The sequence below is a fragment of the Peromyscus eremicus genome, chromosome 1 (genome assembly GCF_949786415.1).
Source record: "Peromyscus eremicus chromosome 1, PerEre_H2_v1, whole genome shotgun sequence".
Classification (NCBI taxonomy): Eukaryota; Metazoa; Chordata; class Mammalia; order Rodentia; family Cricetidae; genus Peromyscus; species Peromyscus eremicus.
The window spans coordinates 61,504,587-61,522,759 of NC_081416.1; the positions used below are offsets into that span (position 1 = coordinate 61,504,587).

The 18,173-nt window shown below is 49.1% G+C and overlaps 1 protein-coding gene across 3 annotated transcripts in view; it reads right to left on the minus strand.

Moving 5' to 3' along the window:
* Positions 1 to 11,119, minus strand: part of Phrf1 (PHD and ring finger domains 1) — a 33,777-nt gene extending 22,658 nt beyond the window's left edge. The window contains exons 1-4 of one of the 3 annotated variants that reach the window (XM_059264636.1): positions 10,805 to 11,119; positions 8,212 to 8,327; positions 6,798 to 6,920; positions 742 to 947 (exon numbers count right to left, since the gene is read on the minus strand). In XM_059264636.1, the coding sequence (XP_059120619.1) occupies positions 742 to 947; positions 6,798 to 6,920; positions 8,212 to 8,305 (423 nt within the window). In that variant the 5' untranslated portion in view covers positions 8,306 to 8,327; positions 10,805 to 11,119. Of the gene's footprint in view, positions 1 to 741; positions 948 to 6,797; positions 6,921 to 8,211; positions 8,328 to 10,543; positions 10,737 to 10,804 lie in introns of those variants that run through there. The other 2 variants (XM_059264635.1, XM_059264634.1) reach the window with 2 other exon arrangements.
* Between the last annotated feature and the right edge of the window lie 7,054 nt (positions 11,120 to 18,173).

The following is an 18,173-nucleotide window of genomic DNA, read 5'->3' on the forward strand; positions in this document are numbered from 1 at the left end:
GCATTTGTTTTCTGAGTGTACGCTGGATCAGATTCATGCTACAAATATTTTACTGTATACGATAAAACACAATCTCTTTAGCTGTGTACTCTACTACATTTTGATAAATGTATAAACTGAAGGGTCACCCTGATCTGCCACCTCCCTGTTATGTCCTGCCACTATAGTTGTGCAAGGATCAAGGAGCTTCCCTAGTCAAGATTATACATGGACTTTTTAATGCCAATGCCACGGAGAATGAGAATTTCTGGGGCTTACTGGCTGCCTATGCAGCTCTAGCTTCAGTAAAACATCCTGTCTCAAAAGGAACAAGATGGAAAGTGACAGAGCAGGACACATGCATCCTTCAGCATCTACAGGTAAGCACGAGCACACACCGTGCACCTGTACATACATAAAGCTCTTTGCCAGGGGGAGAAGAGTCAGGCAATGCTTCTAAAAGTTCACTCTGACGTAGGCAGCATGATGTAATTTTGTCTCTTCATTACTGGCCGTCAGAACTGAGTATCTCACAGTATTTTAGTATCTACAGAGGCCATTTCATACTATGTGAGGTTGCCTCAGGATCTGTGTCCTGATCCTCAAAAAACCCGCAGTCCTCTCTGGAGCCCTGTCACCCATAGACACATTCCCCAGGGTAAACCTTCTCGACAGTGCTGAGGGCCTAGGACTCAGTCCTGTGTTGAGCTTTGCTGCAGAGGAGCAGGCCTAGTAATTACAGGTTTTGAAAAGCCAACTCACCCTGGACCACTCAATGATGCAGTCCAAGCAGAAATAGTGGGCACATGTCTCTGGGGTGCCCACAGCCTGGTCCCTGAATGCATTGAGGCAAATGGGGCAGCTCTCTGCATCATCATCAGAAGTGGGGGCACTGCTGGCTTCTAGCTTCCCTTGAGTCTCCACTGCTGCCGCTGCCATTTCTACTCCGTCTTCTGAATCTTCAGAACCTTGGGTAAAGAGAAGCATTCTACTTTTAGTAAATACAGGAACGAGTGCATACTCAAGGACCAGCCTTGATCAGACTCAGGATGCACCCAGGAAAGCAGCCTCTAGCCAGCCAGAATCCCAGCTCCTCTTGGGCCATGTCTCCCCATCTACCTGCAAGGCCACACTCACCAAGTGCCCACTCTGAGTAGCCAAGCTAACCACGTCTTCTTACCCAAATCCTCTTTGACCATAGCTCTCTGAACTAAGGGGACAGGGATATTGGCTAAGTCCTCACAACTGAGCCTCAGAGTAAAGACAGAGCATCCAAGAAGTAAGGTGTCAGGAGCTATCATGGGCTTCAAAGAAGATGGAGCTAACGACTAAGCCACAAGGGGATGGGGATTTAGCTTAGCAATAGAGCACTTGCCTAGCAAGTGCAAGGCCTTGGGTTCAGTCCTCAGCTCTTAGCTCTGGAGGGTAGGGGGAACACGCCACATGACAAACTAATGACTAAACCTCCAAGAATGCCTCCCTGGAACAACACCTCTTGCATGGCTGCACAAGTCTTTCAACACAATAACAACAAATATCTGTAATCAGATGAGACCTCCTTCCTTGTGGGATACAGCCAGAAGATATGGCTTTAAAAGATGTGGTCAATTTCTCAGCAGTATGAAGCAGGGGTCTGACCAGCAAAACATTTAAGATGCATTCCATGTACCACTACAGCTAGCAAACATCCTCCTGTGAACTACTAAACACATAAATCATAGGGACTAGAGAAGCAGATCCTCACTAGGCCTCAGAATTCAGTTCTTTGTGGGTGGGACTAGCAAAGGTGCTGGCCCCCTTCTCCAGAGCCCTGCTGCCAACCCATAAAGGGGAACTATCTCTAGCTGGCTGAAATCCCACCAGGTGAGCCCTTTGCTTGCTTGCTTTCTTTTTTTCTTTTGGTTTTTCGAGACAGGGCTTCTCTGTGTAGTTTTGGTGCCTGTCCTGGATCTCGCACTGTAGACCAGGCTGGCCTCAAACTCACAGAGATCCACCTGGCTCTGCCCCCCCCCCACCCCCCAAGTGCTGGGGTTAAAAGCGTGCACCACTGCCACCCGGCCAGGTGAACTCTTTAAAAAAAAAAAAAAAAATCTGTTTACTTATTGGGCAAGATGAGGGTAAGTTATGGGAATTGTTTCTCTCCTACCAAGTGAATTCCAGGGACTGAACTCAAACTGTCAAGCTTAGTAGCAAGCACTTAGCAATCTCACCATCTGCTACTGTTCATTTTTTTGAGAAAGGGTCTCATGTATCCCAAGGTGACTATGTAGATGAAATGACTCTGAACTTCTGATCCTTCTGCCTCTACCTACCAAGTGGTAGGCAACAGGTGAGCACTTTCAAAGCACAGAGGCTCCCCGGCTGTTGGCAGAGAGAGAAGTCAGAGAGGCTGCTCTTGCTGGGTTAGAAGTACACAAATTGCTAACATGTACTCCTAAGGGAGCTGATAACCCTGGTAGCTAAGAATGATCTGTCAACAACCAACTAGAAAATAGGGCTCCTTTCTTTTAAACCATGAGGAATCTACCAGCAGGCAGGGAGGGGGCTTGGATAAGGATTGAAGCTTAGAAAGGAAGCATAGCCTGTCTGACACTGTGAAGCTACTTGGTGATACCGAATAAGAAACTCAGTTGAACCCAGTGGGTGGTGGTGCACACCTTTAATCCTACCACTTGGAAGGCAGAGGAAGAAGGATCTCTGAGTTTAAGACTGGCCTGGTCTACTCAGAGAAAGTTCCAGGATAGCCAGGAAAAAACAGAGAAACCTGGTCTTGAAAAACCAAGAGAGAAAGAGACCCAGTTGACCCATGGAAACATACACATAATAAACATACTATTCCTAGCTCCTGAGTTTGTGGCTATTTGTTACACCACAGAGGAAAACTGATGAAAGAGATGTCCATAATATTTTGAAATATTACTAAGCACATAACAGAATGATTAACTTCAGCTTTTCTGTGTAATTAGGCTCATGGCAGCAAAATCGAACAGGTAAGCTGATTCTTCTTATGCAATTTGAAGGTAGGGAACTGGCCATCTTGTTTGGCCCGATTTCCATAGTGTCTACAGAGCAATGCTTTGCATGCTGATAACAATGGTCCTATTGACTTGAAGATAGAGAAAAAAAGGTACAAACAGCCAAGGTTCTGAGCAGTTTCCCTCACTGAACTCTCATTTAGGTTGCCAAATAATGCCCTTAAAATATGTTGTTGAAAGAGAATGGCTCATCTATTTGAATACTTGTTCCTCAGTTGATGGAATTGTTTGGGAAGGAGTAGGAGGTGTGGCCTCCTTGGAAGAAGCGTGTCACTCTGAGCAGGCTTTGAAGTTTCAAAAGATGACCATCATTACCAGTGAGCTCTCACTACTGCTCCAGTGCCATGCTGACCTGCCTACTGCCCTGCTCCCCACTTTGATGGACTCTAACCCTCTGAACTGTAAGCACCAAATAAACTCTTTCTTCTATAAATTACTTTGGGTCATGGTGTCTTATCACAGAAACAGAAAAAGTAACTAAAACAGTATCCAAGGGAGGTGCTAACAAGTGTTAGTACCAACAGTGCCAATAGGCAGCTAGCCTGGAAACTAGGTGCACCTACAGACAGAGTCTCTAAGAATGCCAGGGCTTGGCCGGGCGGCGGCGGCGGTGGTGGTGCCTTTAATTCCAGCACTTGGGGAGCAGAAGCAGGAGGATCTCTGAGTTCAAGGCCAGCCTGGTCTACAAAGTGAATTCCAGGACAGCAAGAACTAAACAGAGAAACGCTGTCTTGAAAAATAGGGATGGGGGGGGGGTGGTGGGGGGGTGGGGGAAATGCCAGGGCTCAAATAATGTCCACTCTGAAAAGAGACAGGATTGGTGAGCAGAGTAGAGAAGGACTGTCCTGGAGCAGAGCAACTGTGGAAGGCTCTGTGCATTCAAAACAATCCATACACACTGCAATAACTGACACTGTTTGGGGAGCTGGGAAAAATGGGTGCTGAGCACGAGGCCCCAGTCATTCTCATTTCTTAGAATAAGATATTAAGAGATTATTCCTATCAAGTTGGGAAACACACAAACGGCAGCAAAAGCAGGTACACTTTAGCAGCAGGACACAGTGTGGGAAAAGTAAGAGGCAGAGTAAAAAAACATTTCCTATAAGAAGGAACCCAGGACTCTTGGACAATTCTCCTTGCCTTCTACTGCATCTCCTGATAGCTAATCCAGATGCTGGCTACTTTCTTGTGTGGCACTAGGAACAGAATGGGCCTTCTCCACATCCTTCACAATGCTCAGCTGAGGCTGCGGTCTCTACATCATCTGTTCCTCACTAATATTCTGCTCCCAGCCCAACCTCTACAATAATGGGACATTTTCTCAATTGAGGGTCTCTCTTTTCAAATGAATCTTGCTTGTGTCAAGTTGACATAAAATTAGCCAGCATGCCGGGCAGTAGTGACGCACACTTGGGAGGCAGAGGCAGGCAGATCTCTATGAGTTCAAGGCCAGCCTGGTCTACAGAGCGAGTTCCAGGACAGGACCCAAAACTACAGAGAAACCCTGTCTCAAAACAAACAAACAAACAAACAAACAAACAAACAAACAAACAAAAACCTATCCAGCACACAAACAAAGGGCTCAACTGGACCAAGGTTCCATTCCAAGACAGCCCTTCTCTACTCTGCTCACCAGTCAGACTGGCTTTAGGTACACCTAGTTTCCAGGCTAGCTGCCTACTGCACTGTTGGTACTAGCACTTGTTAGCACCTCCCTTGGATACTGTCTTAGTTACTTTGTTTCTGTGATAAGACATTATATAGTTAGTTCCTGTAAATTAGGCTGTGGCTTAGCTGCTTCTTTCTCTAAAAGCTTTTTACTTCTATCTGTTGAAGCTCCTCACCACCCATATTACACTCTGGGCATCTAGCCCTGATTGCTGCTTCACAGCTGGTCTCTCCCTCTAGATGATGAGTTCTGGAATACCAGGAATCCTGGCTGAGTGGGCCCCACTTTCAATCTAATCCATAATCAGTTTCTGGCATCTAGTCTCCAAACTTCAGGAAAGGATGCCGGAGCCACCCAACAGTGCCTGACATCTTTTGCCCCCTGCTCTGGCAGCATCAGCACTGTTCAATCCTGCTGAGGATATAACAAGCCTACCTCAAGGCTGGAAACAGGTAGAAAAGCATGTCTGTGACTTCAACCCAGTACAGATTCACTCTCTAGTCCACACTCAGAATTAAAACAAAACAAAACACACACACACCTGGGCAAGCATGGTAGTCACATGCCTCTAATCGTAGTTGTTTAGGAGGCTGAGGCAGGAAAATTGCCAGGAATTTGAGCCCAGCTTTGGCTATAGAGTGAATTCAAGTCAGTATAATTACAAAGTTACTAACTCCCAATCAGTTCTAATCCTTTGTGATGAATACTGCTCCAATTATAGTGGTTACCTTTCTGGACCACTTTAACACTAACAGCCATAGGCATATAACGAAAGGCTAATATTCAGGTCAGAGTGGGTGTTACGGGACTGTGACCTCCTGGTTTGAGGACCACGTCAGAAGGAAACTTGAAATGAACAGAACCCTGGTCCAATTGAGCCCTTTGTTTGTGTGCTGGCTCGTTTTATGTTAACACAAGCTAGATTCACTTGAGAAGAGAAATCCTCAGTTGAGAAAATGAACCACCAGACTGTCCTACTGAGGAGATTGCAGGGCATTTTCTTGATTAATAATGTGGAAGGGCTCAGCTCACTGTGGGCAGTGTCATCCCTGGGCTGGTTGTCCTGCATGCTATAAGAAAACAGACTGAACCAACTCTAGGGAACAAGACAGTAAGCAGCACTCCTCCATGTCCTTTGTATAAGTTCCTGCCTTGAGTTCTGCCCTACCATCCTTAGATGATGGACTACAAGCTGTAAGATGAAATAAACCCTGTACTCCCCAGGTTGCTTTTGGTCAGGTTGCTTCAGCTCAGCAATGGAAACCCTAAGACACTTTGAAAAGGGGGGCCACAGGTGGATGGGGCCAAATCAACCACGTAGAGTCCTCACAGGCTGCCTACAGGCCAGGGTGGCCATGAAGGTTTTTCAGAGTAGAGGTGTGCCATTCAAGCACTGTTCTTTGCAGGAGTTTACAGGAGTTACGCCACAAACTTTCACCAGTGTATATAAGCCTGGAATTTTTTAATAATGCCACACAATGAGCTTGTTGAATAAGCAGATAACGAGCCACAAGATGGAACTATATATATCCTAAATGAGGTCCCAGGCCACATGCCCCTCATGGCATGTTAATCTGTCCAGCACCTATAATGCTAGCAACTGGCCCTTGTGAGATGAATAGGGTCTACCAAGACCTTCCTGCTCATCATCTTAGAATTCCAGTCTACCTACATCATCCCATGGCTTATGCCGCTCAATGTTCTTAGATAGTTCATGTTCTGTCTCTCCCAGAAGAGATACCCACAGAATCCTATCACTAAACTTAACTTTAAAACTAAAAACTACAGCTGGGCGGTGGTGGCTCACGCCTTTAATCTCAGCACTCGGGAAGCAGAGGCAGGTGGATCTCTGAGTTCGAGGCCAGCCTGGTCTACAGAGTGAGTTCAAGGACAGCCAGGGCTACACAGAGAAATCTCGTCTAGAAAAAAAGCTGAAAGAAAGAAAGAAAAAAAAACAAAAACAAAACAAAACAAAAAAACACTAAAACCTGTGGCGGAGGTCAGTTGTTCCAGTGGCAGGTGACAGCCTGTGTGGACAGCTGTGGATGTTCTAACACAGGATGTCTCCTCACTAGGAAAGTCAAGGGAACTGGCTCAAATGCCAACACTCTTACCAGATCTATCTTCTGGGTCTTCCTCCTCAGACAGCCCCTCGGTTCCCTCCTCATCTGTGTCATCTTCATGCTCACTGCCTGTGTCATCTTCAGAGTCTCCACTGTGGCCATCGCTGCTTTCTTCTAGATCACAGGGTGAAAAGCACAGGCCTGTGAGGGCACTGTCACAACCTAAGCATCCAAGAGCCAGAACTGCTGGGAATGTACAGGTAGTGATAAGGACTGCTAGGCTACCAGAGGTAGGGTGGGGAGGCTAGAGAGGCATATGATGGGAAAAATGAGTCCTCTTACTCTGTAACTTATGCTGTTTGTTATCAAAAATAAGACAGGGGCTTGGAATACGGCTCAGCTGGTAGAGTGTGCATGCCTAGCATGATGAAGCCCCAGGTTTCTATCTCCAGCACAGCACCACACAAAACTGGATATAGTGGTACACATCTGAAATCTCAGCACTTTGAGCTGTGGAGGCAGAAGGATCAGATGCTCAAGATCATCCTCAGCTATACATTAAGTTAAAGGCCAGCCTGGAGCCGGGAGGTGGTGGCACACACCTTTAATCCCAGCACTCAGAAGGCAGAGACAGACGGATCTCTGTGAGTTCGAAGCCAGCCTGGGCTACAGAGTGAGGCCCAAAGCTACACAGAGAAACCCTATCTCGAAAAACCAAAAAGAAAAAGGCCAGCCTTGGGATACATGAAACCCAATCAAAAACAAAAAAACGAAACAAAACAAAACATGCAATCCTTGCAGTCTGGAGGTTTAGTCAGAAGGATTGCTGTTAAAGGCTACCCTATACTACACAGCAAGACCCTGTTTCAAAAAATAGAGAATACAGCTCAGCAGCAGACTCTTTTTTGTTTTGTTTTGGTTTTTTGTTTTTTTTTGAGACAGGGTTTCTCTGTGTAGCTTTGCGCCTTTCCTGGGACTCACTTGGTAGTCCAGGCTGGCCTCGAACTCACAGAGATCCGCCTGGCTCTGCCTCCCTAGTGCTGGGATTAAAGGCATGCGCCACCACCGCCTGGCTGCAGCAGACTCTTACCAAGCATACACAAGGCCTTAAGTTCCATCCCTCACACCTCCTTCCCCATGGAAAGACCAATATAATGACACGTGATTGTGGTCTTAGCTACCAGTTATTTGGGAGATTGAGGTGGGCTGATCACCTAAGTCTAGAAGTTCAAGGACAGTCTGGACCATACAGTGAGATACCATCTCAAAAACAAAACAAAACAAAAAGCAAACAAAAAGACAAAAAGAATGAATGTAGTACACTTCTATAACTTAATCAGTTTTTTGTTTTTTTTTTTTTTTTTATAAGGTTGAAAGTAAAAACTGACATTCAGGCTTCCAAGGGGAGCTAGCAATCTCGAGAAAGCAAAAGATGCAGATACCCTGCCATCAGTGGGGGGCTTACCAGCATCACTGGCCAGTTCTGAGGGGCCAACTCGTGGGGGTCCATCTGGTCCAGGGCTGTGAGCCACAAGCTCATCCAAACTGTCGTCATCCATGGCTACACATTGGAGTTCAGCTCTAAAAGAGACCAGAGCCAAATAACTCCAAACTTCCTTGGCTACAGAGTCCCCTCTGAAAGGTAACTTCCCTAGTGACACGAGCATCACCACACATGTAGAATTTGAGCTGTGAGACACCATACACAAGACCTAGTCACAAAGTCATATGCAAATATAAAAAGTAGAAAATATAGCTGGGCTGTAGTGGTATACACCTTTAATCCTAGTACTCAGGAGGCAAAGGCAGGTGGATCTCTGAGTTCAAGGCCAGCCTGGTTTATAGAGTGAGTTCCAGGACAGCCAGGACTAAAGAGAGAAACCCTGTCTCAAAAAACAAAAACAAGCCGGGCAACAGTGGTGCATGCCTTTAATCCCAGCACTCAGGAGGCAGAGCCAGGCAGATTTCAGTGAGTTTGAAGCTAGCCTGGTCTACAGAGCAAGATCCAGGACAGGAACCAAAAACTACATGGAGAAACTTTGTCTCAAAAAACCAAAAATAAATAAATAAATAAATAAATATACAAAGTATTTTTATAAGATATCAATATCCTCATAAAAAGAGAGTGACTCATTTCCAGAGCCATATGCAAAGGAGGATCTTAATTCCTAAGGACTAGCAATATTTTCACTTGAGCATTCCTGGAGAGTCCTAATACCAAAGATGAGCCAAATGGACATCTGAGCTGAGACAGAACAATGCTTTTCAACTGAGAGCCAGTCATCACAAGGACTCCAGTAGCCCATTCGCCTGCTGTCACCAAGTGGGCAAGTCACTCTTGGCCAATGCTGGCCCACTGGCCTCTGCTCAGCTGGCTACCATCAGATTATAAAGCTTGGATGAAGTTCCTGGGGACTATAGAATTCCCATGCCCCAGGCTGAAAGGCAGAGGATGCTGGGGCTGTCCCTCTCCTGGCTTGTCTGTGGGAACACCTGTTAGTACTCCCTTGCAAGCCACTGTAAGAACAATGTGGAATACCTGTATAAAAGACTTCATAAATGTCACTGAACATGACCTTCCTTCTATACCAAGCTCTTAAACTTTGGTCCTCCAACTAAGAACCTACTCATATACATGGTCTTTCCCAGTCGCTTCCAGAGGAAGCCCTTCTCACAGGGAATTCATTCAAGAACTCATCAGCCTATGCTGTGGCACCATGTGCTTCCCACAAGCCTAATGTTCACAGTCAGAAGGAAGAAAGGGGGAAAAAGAACCCCCAAAACAGCATAAAAAATGAAAAGTAGGGCTTGAGATGGGGTGGGGGACTCACTTCTGGTTCCTACAGGTACAAGCTTACTTGTCTCCAACAGCCTCAAGAGAATACATGGGCTGTATGCTCAAAGCCAAAGGGAAAAGTGCAACCCTTCTTTAAGTGGACAAAGGCCAGATCAGGGCCAGGACTGCCAAGGCCCAGTAGAAGAGCTGATGTTCTCTAAACAGTGAGGGCATGATAACTTAAGGAATGTCAATGGTCACACGTTGGGAATGGTAAAGTAAGAAGAGTTTTGATAAGCTCTCTTACTTTCACCTGATGCTTGGTGAATTAATCAAGTAGGAAAGGAGTCCTGGCCACAGACTCCTGTCAAACACTATCTCTTATATAAAAAGGCAGATTGAGATACACTGGGATACAGAGTTATGGCCCGTTCAGGATGGTGACCTCTTTCCTGTGGGGTGACCCAGAGCATGGCCCCAGTTCTCAGAAAAGGGGACCTATAACTAACTCTTTGAACCTTAGCATACAGCTCTAGGCTTCTCTCAGGCTGAGAGAGTCACATGTTGCTGTTCTCACTCAACATTCTTCCCAAAGGTGTGAACACCGAGTGGTCGACGGAAAGAAGGATCAAGGACTGCTGAGCTGCACGTCAAGCCCAATCTCTAACTCAGAGCCTGTGCTTCCAACCAGCGGCCAAAATGACATCCCCTCAGACACATTACTGTAAGATTCGACGGGGCAACACGGGTCTCTGACACAGGACAGAGGCCACAGAAGGTTTAAAAGAGCAATGTCGGCTCTGCCACTCTGCCGCAGTGTAACACAGACAACTACTTCACCTCTCTGAACTCCGACTGTAAAACCCCAACAAGCAGTGGTGCCCACTCGAGGCTGCTGTGGGGGCTCTTCGAAGTAAGGAATATGATCACCGCGACACCAACCACAACCTGGGCAAGTGCAGATGGTGCTGACCCGGGCGAGGGCCATCGGGACAGAGAACAAGGTACCTAGGGGTCACACCTTTCCCATGCACCAGGCCACGTTCTCGCACGACCAGACAGGTGGCCAGCACCACGCCCAGGGGCCTCTCGGCCGCAGCCGGGCATCCCGGGGCTCGGCTCGAGGCCTCGGCCGCCCTCCCGTCCTCCGGACCGACCCACGGCCAGCGCGACATAGGCCTCGCCCGCCCCGAAGGCCGCAGACAAAGCACACGGCCACCGTAAGTAGCCCGCGCGGCCGGGCGCGACAGGGACACCGGACCGGAGCGGCTACTGCACGTACCCGGGAACCTCGCGCCTCCCAGACGCTCCTAGACGATCCCGCCTCTGTCCGAACGCGACCGCAACTAGGCCGGACAGCCGCCGTCGCCGCCGCCGCGAGCTCTTCGACCCGGAAGTGCATCGACACTCTTCCGGAACTTTCCGCCCTGCCCGTTGGTGGAAACTACTGAGGCCAAAACGGGGAGAAACCTGCGGCTGAGGATGTCGAGACGTCGGAACGGCCCTTTCCCCTCAGAACAGTGACTACCGCAGGAGTACTGTCCCAGAGAGGAGACCGGTGTCTTGCAGGGCACTTGCTGTCCGAGCTATCACCACTTTACCGGGTCACGCTGTGCCCTCCACTTCAGGGCAGTTGGTACGGTCCGGCTCCCCATCCGCCGCCCGGATGAATGCGAGCGGCCCCAGGGCCACGCCCCCGACTGGCCCGCCTTCCCGTGAGCGCCACCTCCTGGCTGCAGTGCTTAGGTGCTGCCGGCGGCTGCAGGAGCTCTGGAGGAAAGCTTCTGGCTATCCCCTGGGGCTTCCATTTCCTTCCAGGAGAATGCTTGTAACTCAGGGTGGATTCTGTAGATGCGGTCTCCTCCGGTTCATTCAGTCCGGCGAGAGGAGGCGCTACTGAGGCTCTGAGAGTATCAGCCCTATCAAGGGCAGAGGCTGTCTGGAGGCAATATAGAGAAACTAGGAAGACTGAACAGGGAAAGCCAGCAGCACAGTAACTGAAGTGGATTTGCTGGGAAGGGAGAGATAAGTAGAAGGAGCTGAGAAGAGACAATTCAAAGGAGTTTAAAGTGGGAGAAACATTAATATTGCTACTGGCAGGGGCTGGAGAGATTGCTCAATGGTTGCGTACTTGCTGCTGTTCCAGAAGACCAGAGTTCAATTCCCGGCACTCACATGGTGGCTCACAACCTGCTTCAACTCCAGCTCCAGGAGATTCAATGCCGCTGGTCTCCAAGGGCTCCTGCACTCATGTGTATACACACACACACACACACACACACACACACACAAGGGCTCCTGCACTCATGTGTATACACACACACACACAAGGGCTCCTGCACTCATGTGTATACACACACACACACAAGGGCTCCTGCACTCATGTGTATACACACACACACACACACACACACACAAGGGCTCCTGCACTCATGTGTATACACACACACACACAACTACACACAGCTAAAAGTAATAAATTAAAAAATATTGCTACTGGTAGAGTGCAAGAAAGAAAGGATGGAGTCAGAGAGGGTTCCCTTGGAACAAGACCTCTCCTTTCTGTGGGCCATCCAGTTGGAAGGGGATCTAGACTCAGGTATGTTTGGCTCTCAGTTATGTAGCCTTGGGTGAGCTTCTTACCCTCTTTGTGTCTTAGGGTCCTTTGCTGCAAGACAGGGATGTTGATCATACTTGCTTCAGAGGCCACTGTGAGGACTGGTTGGGTGAATACAGGGAGAAAGCTTCATTTGGGGTCCAGCATGATAAAAAAAAAAAAAAAAAAAAAGAACCTGGGAGGCCACCCTCACCCTGAACCAAACACCTCTTTCTCCCTCCCAGCTTGACTCTCTACATGTGTTGGTCCCTATGTGGAGACATTGCCTACCTGGTGGAGATTGTTAGATATAGGAGCACCTGTAAACACTCACTGAATCTCCGAGGAAGGGCTAAGGCAGCCTACGAAGAACCTGGAGCCCCCTTAGACAAAAGCCAGCCCCTTTACCTCCCTCTGCAGCTGCCTTTGTTGGGGGAGGCAGCTGCTAAAATAAGAAAAGCTGTTATAATAAGCAAATGCAGCCATAGTGAGACATGAAGAACTCCTCCTCGGTGTCTTTGAGCAGTACACCACCTATGCAGCCATGCCAGTCCATGCTCATCATCGAGCATGGGAGAAGAGGTGTCTGCAGGGAGCTGCCCATGGCCAAACTGGGCCAAACCCAGCAACGATAGTACCTTTTTCATGTTTGTTTTGAGACAGGGCCTCATGCAGTCCAAGCTGGCCTTAAACTTGCTATGTAGCCAAGGCTAGCCTTGAACTCCCAATCTTTGTGCATCTACCCATAAAGTACAGGTAACACAGGTAGTAGTACCTCTTGAGAACATAGACAAATATCTCTACATCCTACCTGCTGACGTCCTCCTCCCCCCCAAAAAAACCCCCGGTGTTATAAACAACTTCTCACCTGTCCCCACAAACATTGCCGGTCAGCATATAGTGGACTGTTATACGTACCCCACCTTCACATCAATGCTATGACCTACCTACTGGTTATGAGTTGCTATGAGTTGTCTACTGGCCACTTCTCACATGTTCCTGCTAGTGTACACACAGGAATGCAACTTGCTCACCTAGACCTGCACCAGTAGGTGGCTACTGGATTCCTAATGTATGCTGGCACACACTGCTCAATCTCATGCATGCATAGACAGACATAAAAATGGCATGCATATTCTTGGGTACATAGAACATTGTAACGAGGCTGTGTGTTGCCTCTATTCTGTCCAGTCCAAATCAGCCTCTCTCAGAGGGTTTAGCCCCTTCCCCTGTCACCTGAATACCAAACAACACAGGGCTGGGTGAACACTGAGCCTAGGCATTGCCTTCGGCCCTACCCTATCCCTAGCAACAAAAATGCCGAACAGTCAAGGGATTCCCAAAGGAAGCTGAAGCAAGGGCAGTAGTGAGTGTGGTTTGAGTAAGAACAAGGGGTTTGAAACTCCCAGAACTGATGAAGAGACAAGGAGCTGCCTCCTCAGACCAGGCAAGGCAGCTGTTTCTTTGACTACAAATTGGGTGGTTAAAAGAAAAAGAATTTATTCTTTCATAGTTCTGGGTGCCAGATGTCAGCGTTCAAGCTAAGTAAGCCAGGGTCTTTCTTGCTCCCTGTATAGGCATGGGGAGAGTTTTTACTGCTCCTCTCAGTGGGGGGCTCCAGGTGTCCCTTGGCTTTGGCAACATTACACTTCCTCATGGACTTTCCTCTGTATCTGTGTTCTCTCTCTCTCTCTCTCTTTTTTTAAAGATTTATTTAATATATGTCTGTATGAGAGTGTCAGATCCTCTGGAAGTGGAATTACAGACAGTTGTGAACTGCCATGTGGGTGCTGGGAATTGAACCTGGGTCCTCTGGAAGAGCAGTCAGTGCTCATAACCTCTGTGCCATCTCTCCAGCCCCCTGTGTTCTCTCTTTTGTCATAAGACACTGTCATTGGGTTTAGGGCCTCCCAGTTCATTCATAATGGTCTCAAAAATCCAGTCTTGGCTTAGCATGCTGGAGTATACTTTGTGTGTATGTGTGTTTCGTCTTCAAGTTTGTCTGTTTGACACATGCATGTAACCACAGAAGCCAGAAGAGCGTTTGATCTTCTAGAAATGGAGTTACAGACGATTCTGAGCCACTATGTGAGTGCTGGGAATTAAACCCAGGTCCTCGGGAAGAGGAGCAAGTGCTCTCAACCACTGAGCCATCTCTCCAGCCCCTGGTACACACTTTTAATTCCAGCACTTGGGAGTCAAAGGTGAGTGGATCTCTGTGAGTTTGAGGACAGCCATGTACAATAAGACCCTGTCTAAAAATAGTAAAGTAAGGGGAAAATCTTTCTCTTAACCATCTACAAAGACACCCCCCCAACACACACACACACACACACACACACACACACACACATTTCTTTTGTAAAGTCACAATTAAAGGCTATAAATAATAGGATTTGGACAAATATTTTGGATGGTACAATAGACCCACCACACAGGATGATAAGGAGTACATTTTTTTCTTTTTCTTTTTTTTTTTTTGAGATAGAGTTTCTCTGTGTAGTTTTGGTGCCTGTCCCGGATCTTGTTCTGTAGACAAGGCTGGCCTCGAACTCACAGAGATCTGCCTGGTTCTGCCTCCCGAGTGCTGGGATTAAAGGCGTACGCCACCACCGCCCGGCAGGAGTACATTTCAGATGGGAAGTTTTGAGGCACATGTGGGAAGCATCCTGGCAAAGCCAGGAAGGAACCAGACTTTTCCCCTCTCTCTCCCTAGTCCCTGACATCTGTCCTCTGAACCTAGGCCTTGTTCTCAAGATAGGAACCTTTTCAGGATTCCCAATGACTCTTAGGAATTCTTTCAGGATCCACATGAGCCAAGTCTTGCTGACCCTTCAAACCACACCCCCTCAAGTCTGGCCTGAAACTTGCATCGTCGTATCCTCCTGCTTCTGCCTCTGATCAAGGTTATGGGGTGTAATCAGTCTCTCTGCTGGGCTAACAGGGGTGCATCACCACATCCAACTTGATCCTTCAATTTCTGATCCTCTGGCTTCTCTGTGTCCCTGGCTCCAGGCCCTGGAGGTCTGGGTTGGGTCAGATACTTCCCTGATAGGGCCTCAGTACTAGGCTGGGTTATGGCTGCTGGCAGGCTCCAGCCCAGACTTTATGAGATTCAGGACATAGGGAGGCCAAAGAAACAGGACAAAAGCAGGGCAGAGGGCTGAAGGACAGGAGGCTGAGCTGAGAAGACCGGCCCCTCTAGCTTGAATCTTAAATGGTCTTTTAATAAAACAAACAAACAAACAAAAACAAAACAAAACAAAACAAAAAACCCGGGGCCAGATATTGGGGTAAATGCTCAAAGATCAGAGAGACAAAGGAACAAGCCACAGCCACCACTTCTTACCTTCCCAACTCCTCAGCCTGAAAAAGCTTCAGTTCCTGTCTCCTCACACCTTATATACTTTTCTCTGATCAGCCATCACTTCCTTCCTAGTGCTGGGATTAATGGCGTGTGTGCTTCCCAAATACTGGGATTAAAGGTGTGTGCCACCACTGCCTGGCTCTGTTTCTCTCCTAGACTGAGTCAATCTCATATAGTCCAGGATGGCTTTGAACTCACAGAGATCCAGACAGATCTCTGCCTCCTGAGTGCTAGGATTAAAAGTGTGTGCCACCACTGCCTGGCTTCTGTGTTCAATCTAGTGGCTTGCTCTGTCCTCTGATCTTAAGGTAAATTTTATTAGGGTACACAATAGATCACAACCCCTGAGCCAAGGACCAGGGTATCTGTGGTGGACAAAAGAGCCCTTTGGAGTTGCCTAGAGCAAGGAAAGGTTTGTTCCCCTGGGAGACTATCTTTGAGGATAGCGTGGAAAACTGGTTGAGGAAGACGGGAAAGCGGAAAGAAAAAAGGATCTCTGCCTTAGAAGCAAAAGAACAGCGGCAGCATCTTGAGTGATTAAGAGCTTTTAAATGTCACATGATTCCACCGCAGGAACGACCTGGAGTGAGGGAGGTGTGTAGGGAGGGAAGTAACTCTCTTTTGGCTGTATCTCATCCCACCCTTTTGGATCTCCTCCTAGGAGTCCAATAATTGGCCCAACTTATCCTAAGGAAGGTGACAGTCCCCCCAAGCAGCCCCTCTCGCCTATGTTTCAAAACGTAGGGGCAAGCCCTTTGAGAGCCCAGCGCTCCGCGGAACTCTCCCTCCAGAGTTGGTCCTTTAGGTCGCGGCAAAGGCAATCTCCAAGCAAGTCAGACAGAAACAGCCCCTTCCTCACAGCCAGACGGACCCACATATCTCTGAAGATCTACAGGCGTTGGAGAAAGGCAGGGGCCTACGTGCCTCCCGAGGGCATGTTGTGCCTGGCCATCCAGGCCACTCCTGGGTAACTGCCAGGACTACGTGCGCCTGGAGTGTTGTGAGTTCCCGCGGAGGGGCGGTCCTTAGACTGGGCGGGGATAACCGGTCCGCCCTAACATCAGGCTGGCAGGCGGGGCAGCTGCTGCTTTGCCTCAAAGGGCCCGCCTTGTCCAGCTGTCTCCTCGCGCTGGGCCGGGGAAGCACTCCACTGTCAGGCAGCGGTCCCAACTCCAGGCCCAGATGCAGTAAGCCCGGACGGTACCACCGCTCGAGGGAAGGGGACTTGCCTTGGACTGTACCAACGACCGACACCGGCACACACCGTTCGGCGATGCCGTCCCGCAAGCCCCGCCCAGCAGGTGGCGGCCCCTCCCCAAGCCGACGTGCAGAAAGGAACGCGCCGGCCTCGCCCGCGAAGGGTTGCGCGGCGGCGGGCGGGGCGTACTGCCTCCTCCTCGTGTTCACTGGCTGCAGCCCTGCAGGGTGGGCCCTACTCGACCGGCCATTGGCTGAGGGATAGATTATTTGCATATGGGGCGGGGTAACTGGGCCCGATTGGGGCCCGCCTTGGGTGTGAGAGTGGCCACCGCCGCCACTGAAGTTGATTCAAGAGCTGGCGATGGCCCTGTGCCGGGTTCGCAGGTGAAACAGTAAGGTTACAAGGTTGGCGGATGGGGGAGCATCTTCGAGGCTGCCCTTCCCAGGGGGATATGGGGATTGGGCAGGACAAGAGAGGAGTGGCTCTGTTGTCCAAGTTGGAGGGGACGGGGGCGGGGACAGAGAGGGTGACCCCTCCACTTGCAGGCCAGAGGGGGCAGTTCTTCCAGGCTCAGGACAGTCACTGCCCACAGCACACTGCGTTGCTCCGGACCCACTGTGCGTGTGACAGCGGCTGATCTGTCCCTGGGCAGCGCGAACCCCTGGCCCTTCAGTGACCTGGGTCTGGCAGAGGCAGGCAGGCGCCACTTGGGTTCAGAGAGTCAGGGTAGCAGGCCACTAGGAGAGGATTGCACCTACAGAGAGGCCTGCGTGTGGGAGCGCAGCTGAGACAGGTTGGGCTGAGGGCACACTGGGGGCTTCTCTGCCCTTCACGTGTGGGACTAAGGTTGGGTCAGGTACCCTCTTGGAGGAAACTTTCTTTTTATGTGTATTAGGGTTCAAGGTGGTGTACATCCCCAGAACAGCCACTGTTGAAGTCATCCAAGGAATCTCTGGGCAGGCACTGGTGTGAACTTCAGCCAACAGGGCAAGAGCCTAAGGACCCACCTCCTGAGGGCCACCTCTGGAACTTCCTACAGGAAGACAGCGACAATTTGAATGCTTCTGCCTGTTTCTGTACCATGGACCTCTTTGTGGGCTCCTGGGACAAGCCTCTCCCAGGGACATTCCTGCTGGGTGTTCTCAAGTCCAGCAGAAAGGGAAAGGGTTATCCAGGGAAGCTATAGGCTACGGGGCTAGGACATCTGGAGCAGATCCAGTCCCTGCAGATGGAGGGACAGACTCAGTCCAGACCTCTCCAAACCGATATGGCCTCTGAAGGGGACCCTGTTTTGTCACCACAGTGGTATCAAACTCTGTTCTGCAGATGAGAGGAGGTGTTATGTAGCCTCTGGGTTAAGAAACTGCAAAACTGACTCATTGCTGGACAGCTACTTACTGGAGAGATCCTCTGAACTAGGGTTCTTCCACTTCTGTACTGGAAATGAACAAGACCACTGAGACTAGGTAGCTCACTTGGCCAGGTTC